This window comes from Dromiciops gliroides, chromosome 5 (assembly GCF_019393635.1).
Source record: "Dromiciops gliroides isolate mDroGli1 chromosome 5, mDroGli1.pri, whole genome shotgun sequence".
Classification (NCBI taxonomy): Eukaryota; Metazoa; Chordata; class Mammalia; order Microbiotheria; family Microbiotheriidae; genus Dromiciops; species Dromiciops gliroides.
In genome coordinates, this window is record NC_057865.1 from 5,628,917 (window position 1) to 5,637,682 (window position 8,766).

At 55.5% G+C, this 8,766-nt stretch overlaps 1 protein-coding gene across 1 annotated transcript; it reads left to right on the plus strand.

Annotated features, from left to right (window-relative positions):
• The first annotated feature begins 3,637 nt into the window (after nt 1-3,637).
• On the plus strand, nt 3,638-5,070 carry ARL4A (ADP ribosylation factor like GTPase 4A). Its single transcript, XM_043969315.1, has 2 exons — nt 3,638-3,653; nt 4,246-5,070. The coding sequence occupies exon 2, from the start codon at nt 4,341-4,343 to the stop codon at nt 4,944-4,946; it is 606 nt and encodes a 201-aa protein (XP_043825250.1). The 5' UTR covers nt 3,638-3,653; nt 4,246-4,340; the 3' UTR covers nt 4,947-5,070.
• The last annotated feature ends 3,696 nt before the right edge of the window (nt 5,071-8,766 follow it).

The following is an 8,766-nucleotide window of genomic DNA, read 5'->3' on the forward strand; positions in this document are numbered from 1 at the left end:
GGCTGCCTCATAGATCTCAGGCCCCGAGAAGCCAGTTAGTTCAACCCCCTTATTTTATAGATGAGAAACAGGCACAGAAGTTAGTGACAACGTAATCTTGATTCAAAGCTGATTCATTCCTTGTCACAGAAAAGTAGGGAGGGCAGGCCCCCACCCCCACCACCTGAACTTTGCCCTGAATGTGACCATGAAAGATGGGGACACTCAGCCTCTGAGGTGCCTTTCTCCCTTCAGGAATCACTGACTCGTTCTTGCTCCATCCACTTGGCAGCAGAAGGGCGGGTGCTCTGGGTCTGTCTGCAGAGCAGAGTGAGGGAGGCCTTGCGGCTCCTCACCTTTCTGGTGGCAAAGGATACCCAGCTCTTCTCTCTTCCGCTTCCCCTTCCTTCTCTCTCTGCTAGGAGTTTGGGGGGGGCACTGTCAAAAGGGGCCCCCTGGGCCCAGGAGAGCTACCTGTTACTTATTTTTAGAAACTCTTTTTATAGAGGCGTCATTTTAATAGGGTTTCTATGTTTATAGCTACCCAGGAATTTCCTGTAATAGTCGACAGCATTAGGAGCCCATTAAATAGGCTCTCTCTTAGGCACTGAGGGTTCAGTTCACCAAGCACTCTGCTAATCCACCCACACAGCCCTGCCCAGGAAAGAGAGGGGTTGTCCATCAATTGGGGAATGGCTGAACAAGTTGTGGTATATGAGTGTAATGGAAAACTATTGTGTTTAAAGAAAGGATGAGCGGGAGGATTCCAGAGAAACCTGGAAAGACTTGCACGAACTGATTATGAGTGAGATGAGCAGAACCAGGAGAACATTGTACACAGTATCAACAACACTATGTGTTGACCAACTGTGATAGACTTGATTCTTCTCAGCAATGCAATGGTCCAAGACAGTTCCAAAGGACTCTTGGAAAATGCTCTCCAAATCAAAAAAAAAAAAAAAAAGAACCGTGGAATCTAGATGCAGATTGAACCATACTATTTCTTTTGTTTTGGGTGCTGTTTTTCTTTTTTGAGGTTTTTCCTTTTTGCTCTGATTCTTCTCTCATAAAATGACTAATGAAGAAATGTTTAATGTGATTGTACATATATAACCTATATTGGATTGCTTGCTGTCTTGGGGAGGGGGAGGAAGGGGAGGGAGGGAGAAAAATTTGAAACTAGGAATCTTATAAAAACGAATGTTGAAAACTCTCTCTAAATGTAACTGGAAAGTAATAAAATGTTTATATGAAAAAAAGGGATGATGGATATATATTTTTGTAACTTCCTAAAGCAGAAAAGACAAATATGGATGCAAATTTCCACCATGAAACAAAATAAGCCACTTGGCAGAGCTGGACCTAATACGGAAAGTGGTGGCCCAGTCTTCCCATGGTGGCGAACCCTTCTTAAGAGGGAATGCTCTTAGAGCATGGCCAGAAAGGCCAGCCCCAAGAATGGACCGCTGAGGAAGGAGGTGGGGCTCAGGATGAGGGTCACTAACTTCAGCTTCAGAACGAGAGTGTCCAGCCCACACAACTGCCACACATTGAGGCGGAATTTGCAAGTCCGATCGCTCCCTCCCTCCACCTCCTACCGAAAATAAGCTCCCTGAGGGTGGTTAGCAACTGGCTGGATGCTCTCCAGGTGCCCGGTGCTTGGAGAATTGGATTGCATTTACATGCACCATGAAGCTCCGAGGCGCTACTGGGCGCGACCCTGTTTTCAAAGTTGTAAAGCCCGGAAGAATCCGCCGTTTTTGTTGCCCCTCGAGATTCCGTGATTAAGCCGAGCGAGTGCTTTGGCTTCTTAGCACACAGTCCGACAGGACCCCGAGTTTGTTCCTCCCACCGGCTTTATCGGTCTCTGACGCGGGGCATCTCGATTCAGCCAGCCAGGCTCGGGACGGGAGCCACTGGAGCACGTCTCAGGAGGGGCGGCTGATCCCGACCATAAATCCTGTCCTGTAGACCCGCCAGCATTTGGAGACCGTCTGCTCGGTTTCACTAGGGAGAGGCGGTCGGGCCATAGCTATCAAAACGCTCCAGAGCGTGGCCACAGTCCCGGGTCGGTCAATTAGTCAGTCAGTAAACCCTGAGTGTCAGTGCCAAAGGCCCGGCCTGCTCTCCAGGAGGCTAACAGGCTGAGGGTTGGGAGCGGGGAGGTCCCCTACCCCGAGGGGCCCGAGGCGGGGTGAATTCCGGAGCTGGGAAGCTCTTGCCCCGAGGCTGGGGCAGTCCAGAGGAGATAACATTTATGAAGCACCTACTGCGGACCAGGGCCAGTCCCGGCCCTCCCCCTCCGGGGGTTTACAGGTCCAAAAGGGTGACCAGGAATTTGCATTTGCAAAGCACCGAGCAAGAAGGCCGGCTGTGGAGTGACCTGAGGGGTGGGTGGGGCAGCACGCGTGGGTCCTGCATTCTAGAGCTTCTTGGGCAAAGGCTGAGGACGCCCCCACCCCACCCAGCCTTTCGAGCCTCTCCTTTCTCCTTACAGCAATTCGGGTTTGTGCGGGTTTTTTTTTTTTTTTTTTGCAGGGCAATGAGGGTTAAGTGACTTGCCCAGGGTCACACAGCTAGTAAGTGTCAAGTGTCTGAAGCCGGATTTGAACCCAGGTACTCCTGAATCCAGGGCCGGTGCTTTACCACACTTAGATGTTGGCGGAGAGGTTTGAATTGCCACCTGCCTCCATCTCTTTCCCTCTCCGATCGTCAGTCTCTTCTTCTGACCAATGGAAGGTTGGATGAGATCACCCGGACATACCCTTAGAAGACGTGACTCCCCTGTGTTTTCTACAGTCGGACACACTGAAACCCACGGAGGTTAGTGCCCCTGAACGGGGTCCTCCCGCTCCAGCAGCCCTTTAGGGGACGCTTTCCAAGACTCCCTAACCCAGACTCCCCTTCCCAGACCAGGCCCTGAGCCTCGGGGGCCCGGGGCCTCCCAATCTGGAGCTCTCCACTTCCTGGGGAGGCTAAAAAGCACGCCGCTCCACGCGTGCCCCACGCCACTCTCGGGGCTGAGGAGGGGCCAGGACTGGGATGGGCGGGGCCGATGGGGCGGGGCCTCCGTACCAGGCGCGTTCCAGACGTTCCCTTGTTTTCGCGTTGCTAGGAAACGGGGCTCGCGACCCTACTGCGGTTGGCGCTAGGGAGGACGGGAGGGAAGGAGGCCGGGTTTCTCCGGAAAGCGGGGAGTAGGAGAGAGGCTTCGTCAGGGGAGGCGGGGCCAGGTGTCGGAGGAGGGGCAGCAAGGCGGGGTTAGGAGGCGGGGTCCGGTCGGAGGCGGGGCTGCGAGGGTAGGGGCCGCGAGCGGCGGCGGCGGGAGGCGGAGCCTGAACCGGGGGGCGGAGTCGGCGGCGCGAGGCGGATTCGAACCTCGACTTTGTTTGGACGTCGCTAGGCGACGGGTCTAAGCGCGTCCAATCAGGAGCCTCGCTGGGTCTGACGCCACGAAGGGGGCGGGGCTCGCAGCAGCCCCGTTAGTGCAGACCAGCGGACCGGCCTGAGGCTCCGGAGCTCGCCTCCCTTCCAGGCTCGCCTTTCGGGCCGCGGCTGCCCCGGCGCTCTCCGTCGGGGAGCAGGGTTCGGGCCCCGGGGCAGGGGCTGCGGCAGGCGCTCGGTCCGCGACATCTCGACGGCCCCGAGCACAGCAGGTCCGGGGCGGGACGCAGGTGAGTCCGGCGGGTTCGAGAGGCGGGGAGAGGGTCTGGAGCAAGAGGGGAGGGAAGGGGAGGGGCAGGGCGGGGCGGGGCGGGGCGGGCGCACCTGCCCCGGGGGAGGGAGGGGCCGGCGGTCGCCTAGGCGCGTGCGCGGCGGCAGGGGCGGGGCCCCGGTGTTCGTGCGCGCGTCCGCGCCGTTCTGGGACTGGCGGGCCGCAGGTGGCGCCAGCCGAGCGGGCGGCGGGAGCGGGGCGGGGGCCGCGGGGGGCGGCGCGGCCAATGGGAGGTGGCGGAGGCGGGGCCTCGGTGCTCCCGGCGGCCAATGGGCGGGGGCGGGGGCGTGGCGCGGGAGGCCGAGCCCGGCTTCCCGGCGCCGACTGCTCAGATCGGCCTCGGGAGCCGAGGCGGACAGACGCGGAGCTCCGTCGGGCTCTGGGCTCGGGGTGCGGGACCGCGGCTGAGCCGCCAGGTGAGGCCGCCAGGTGAGGCCCCCAGGTGAGGCCGGTGGGGCGGGGCCGGGCGGGGGGAGCGCGGGGGCGGGGCGTGCCCTCCCCTCCCGGGGGTCCGAGCGTCCGTCTGACTGCCTGTGTCCTTGGCCCCGCAGCTCGGTGACCGGCCGGCCGGCCGCGGCGGAGGAGGAGGCGGAGGCGGGGCCGGGGCGGCGGCGGCGGCGGGGCCGGCCCCCAGCCCGCCGCGGCCATGGGGAACGGGCTGTCGGAGCCGGGCCCCGGGCTCCTGGGCGGCCTGCCGGCCTTCCAGTGCTTCCACATCGTGATCCTGGGCCTGGACTGCGCCGGCAAGACCACGGTGCTGTACCGGCTGCGCTTCGACGAGTTCGTGAACACGGTGCCCACCAAGGGCTTCAACGCCGAGAAGGTGCGCGTGACGCTGGGCAACGCCAAGACCGTGACCTTCCACTTCTGGGACGTGGGCGGCCAGGAGAAGCTGCGGCCGCTCTGGAAGTCGTACACGCGGCGCACGGACGGCATCGTCTTCGTGGTGGACTCGGTGGACGTGGAGCGGCTGGACGAGGCCAAGACGGAGCTGCACCGCATCACGCGGCTGGCCGAGAACCAGGGCGTGCCCGTGCTGCTGGTGGCCAACAAGCAGGACCTGCGCGACTCGCTGCCGCCGCCCGAGCTGGCACGCCTGCTGGCGCTGGGCGAGCTGGCCGCCTCCACGCCCTGGCACCTGCAGCCCAGCTGCGCCATCATCGGCGACGGGCTCCGCGAGGGGCTGGAGAAGCTGCACGAGATGATCCTCAAGCGCAGGAAGGCGCAGCGCCAGCAGCGCCGCAAGAGATGAGGCCGGCCGGGACCCCGGCCCCGGACCCCCGCCCGGGACCCCCGCCCAATAAAGCTGTGCACGCTGGCCCGCCGTCTGTCCGCCGCCGGGGAGGGCGGGCGGGGGGCTTTGGGGGCGCTCTGGCGGCCCTGCCGGGGGAAATCCGCCTTGAATCCGGGGGTCCTGCGGGGGGCGGGGAGGGCTGTGCTTGGCCGGCTTGGGCCGCAGTGTGAATGAGGCGGCTGCCGGGCTGAGGTGGCAGGGAGTCAAGCGCATGGATTAGGGGTGCGGGCGCACGGGAGGGGGGTGGTCCGCCCATTCTCGGAGCTCCGCCCGGACGCAGCCTTTGTCCCTAAGAAGGGGTGGCCGTCAGAAGCGCTTAATTTCAGACCCGGAGACGATCGGCCCGACCCCCTTTTCCAGCAGGCACCTGGGACCTGCCCGCCGCGGGGGGCTTGCGCAGGAAACCCCCCTGGGTCCGGGTGAACAAAAGAAGACCTCCGAGCGCTGGCCGGCCCTTGGGGCCGGGGGCTGCGGGAGCCTGGTGGACTGAATCCGGGGCTCCCTCATCACTGTGGGGGGAGGCTCCTCAGCTTTAGGGGTGGCTTTACATTTTGTTTACAAAGTGAACAAACAGTGTTGGATGGGAAAAGGCTATTTCTTTTTGGTACAATCCATCTGGTCATGAAACATTGGAGTACAAGCAGCCGAGAAAGCTAGAGCCGAACTTTGTTTTACACAGTGTGCTGGTGCTCGTGAAATCAGAATGGGGGGAAACCCCTTAACTGCAATGTGAAAATGGGCTTTTATTTTTTATTTGTTTGGGGGTGTTTTGTTTTTTACAAAAAAGGTCATCCTTTTCTACCAACCAGCAATGACTTCTAACTGCCACGTGTTTAGAAAACATCACTGTAATTCCGCGTGTAAAGAAACTTGATTTGTACAAGCAGCCACTGTTTGTTCTGAAGGCGACCAAAAATGCACTTTAGCAGGGTTGTTTTTGTTGTTTTGTTTTATAGTGATACCGCTGATTTTATGGAACCTTGGTTTAAATAAACAAAAGTGAAAAAGGCAGCCCATTCCAGTGAGTTTTCTATGCTCTGGGCCCCGGTGCTAGCAACAGGGTCACTCAGCCCTGCCTATTTATAGAAGTGTGGATGACTTTCACATCAGTAAACACAACCTAAGTCACTGGGGAAGGAATCCGCTTCTTCTCCACCGGCCTTAAGAAGTAGGACGTCAGGAAACCTAAACTGTCATCCAGGGTGTAGTGTGGTACTGGAGAAATGGTAGACTGGGTTGGGCCAGGGGCGAACTGGGGACTCTAGGAAAGAACAGACTTTTTGCTTTTTGTGTTAGGGCTAATAGTTATTATTAGATCATAATGGGAAGCTGTCATCTACATGTCATTAATAAAACACTTGACTATTTAAATGTTCAACCTGCAACACCCTTTGAAATGTTTTCTATAAGCTTCTTAGTGGTTGTGTAATCTGACCTTAGTTTGTTTCCAAGTGAACAAATTTGTCTTCACCTTATTTTACCTATTGTAATTTGATCATCCTGTAATTCTTAGTCTTCCCTTCCCCCCTTTTGGGGCAGCTTGGCCCTTTAGAAGTAGGACCCACTTTTTTTAAAAAAGGCATATTGTGCAGAAATGTCTTTGATGGCATTGCAACATTTATTAAAGGCAGCAAACCCATCTGTGCCCTGCCTGTAACACTGCATGAGTTCTCTAAATGAGCATTGAAATGACCTTTCCCTCTGAGCATAGCAGGAGGGGTGCTGCCCTCTCCACCTCCCCTCAGGACTCTGGGATGATTTAGATGTGTTTCATCTTTCTTTGCTGGGGCCCAGAGGTGAGCCTGGGCTCTCTTAAGGCAAAGTTTAATAAATTCTGCTGTATTGGAAAGACTTCAGCTTACCCCTCCTGAGACCCAGGAATCCGCTGGACCCAGCATGTGCTGAGGACGGAGGCACCCACCGCCCACCCTGGAGGCCGTGGGTGGTGAATTCTATCAGTGCCACCTGTTTCCAATCCCACAACTGCATTATTTTGAATAAATGGCTACTGTTAATGTTACTTCATGGAAAATCATCTTGGGGACTGAGCTCCTGAAAAATTAACTGTTCAGCTACAAAATCTATTCTCCGTTCTCCTGCTCTAGTGTTGTAATCATTTTCACATGGGTTCATAGAAAATTTCTTGGAACAAAATTGGAAGAACTTTAAGGAAAAAAATAATTACTCTGTTCTTGATAAAATGACTTTTTCTCCAAAGGATTTTTTTCCTCGCTGTTCTGACAAATTACTTCATTAGCCCAGTATTTCCATCACCACCAACTCATCTTAGAATCAAGAAAAGTTAACTTCCCAGCACTAACTTTTTTTAAACTTTTAGGGTAGTAAAAGTACTATAGGTTACAGGAATTTGGAAATGCTGTAAGCACAACGAAATGCTTTTTTGGAATATTAAACTCCAAATTTCCAAAGTAGGTGGGAAATGTCAATATTCAGTAAGTTCATCCCTGGCAAAATTCTGGAATGGGTGGATCATTCACGGTATGACTTGGGAGCTATCAAGCCAGGAGCCAATAATGAAGGGTCTGCTATGAACAGTGTTGCATTTCAGTTTCCACAGAAAAGCAGCTGGGATGAAGAGATGTCATGAGACAGTTAGGTGGGACAGCAAGGCCAGTAGAACCAGGGCCTCCAGGTCGCTTGGGCAGCTGTGGGATTGTAAATGACTGTTCCCTCTCCCCAGGAGAGCAGAAATTCATGCTCACATGGGGAGTAGGGGAGGGGGGAGTTACTGACCCAACATTTGTAAAGGTGGGGGGTAGAAAGTATTGGAAGCTGTGGCCATCTCCACTGGGTTTCTTCTAAATCTGTCATTTCTCCCCGTACCTAAATTTTCAGTGTAATTCTACCTATGTTGTAAGTATTTTCCATAATAATGTCCCATTTAATGGTTATTTGAAAATAACAGCACCCAGCCTGGTCCCAGAGTCCACTGTGTACTGATGGCTACTCCCAAGCCATACCGATGGACCCCCCCCCACACACACACACATATGCACTTTTCGTCCCTTGGTCTGGTGTGCCTATTTTCTTCAGCTCTTTGTGCTGGCTTGGCTGAATGCCTGCCTGGCACATAGTAGGCACTTGCTATGAATGACTCAGCCCTCCTTTCTTTGTCTCTTGGTTTTCTCCTAAATGAAGTTGATGCACTCATGAGGAGGGATCTGGCTGCTGGTTTTTCCAACAGAAACTTGCTATCATGAAGGGGTGACTGGGGTCTGATCATCTTGGCTCACATTTACCTGTTGTGGTTGACGTTACTTGTTGGAACCTTCCAGTAACCCTCTGACATGGGTAAACCCTGGGCTGAAGTGTCCTCCTTTTGTAGACAAGGAAGTGGGAACTCAAGGGAAATGGCCTGTCTGTGCTGCCCAGCTTCCAAATGTGAGACACGCAGCATCCCCCCAGGCCCTCCCGGCTTCCATGACCTGTGCCAGGGCCATGATTTCATTTCTCACCTCAGCCAAAGGAGAGGATTATTTGGCAAGTTCTCTCCCTCCTTTGATGAGCAGTAAGCCTCTAGGCCTGTCCCTGTCACAAAGGGACATCCTAACACAGAATTCTCTGGTTGAAAAAAGACTTAGAATGACCTGTAGACAAGCTAAAGGGTAGCGGAAAGAGTCTGAGGAACGGTGTAAATCATGTGTCACGCTCTTGTATGTCTCCACACCGCGGCCTCGCACAGCAGAGGTTTTATCTCATCTAGGAAATCTTGGGAAACACAAGGTGGTCCATGGTGTACTGAGGTTGACTTCCCTTC

Excerpts from the sequence above, each read along its gene's own strand:
- ARL4A (XM_043969315.1), top strand. The coding sequence starts at position 4,341 with ATGGGGAACGGGCTGTCGGAGCCGGGCCCCGGGCTCCTGGGCGGCCTG.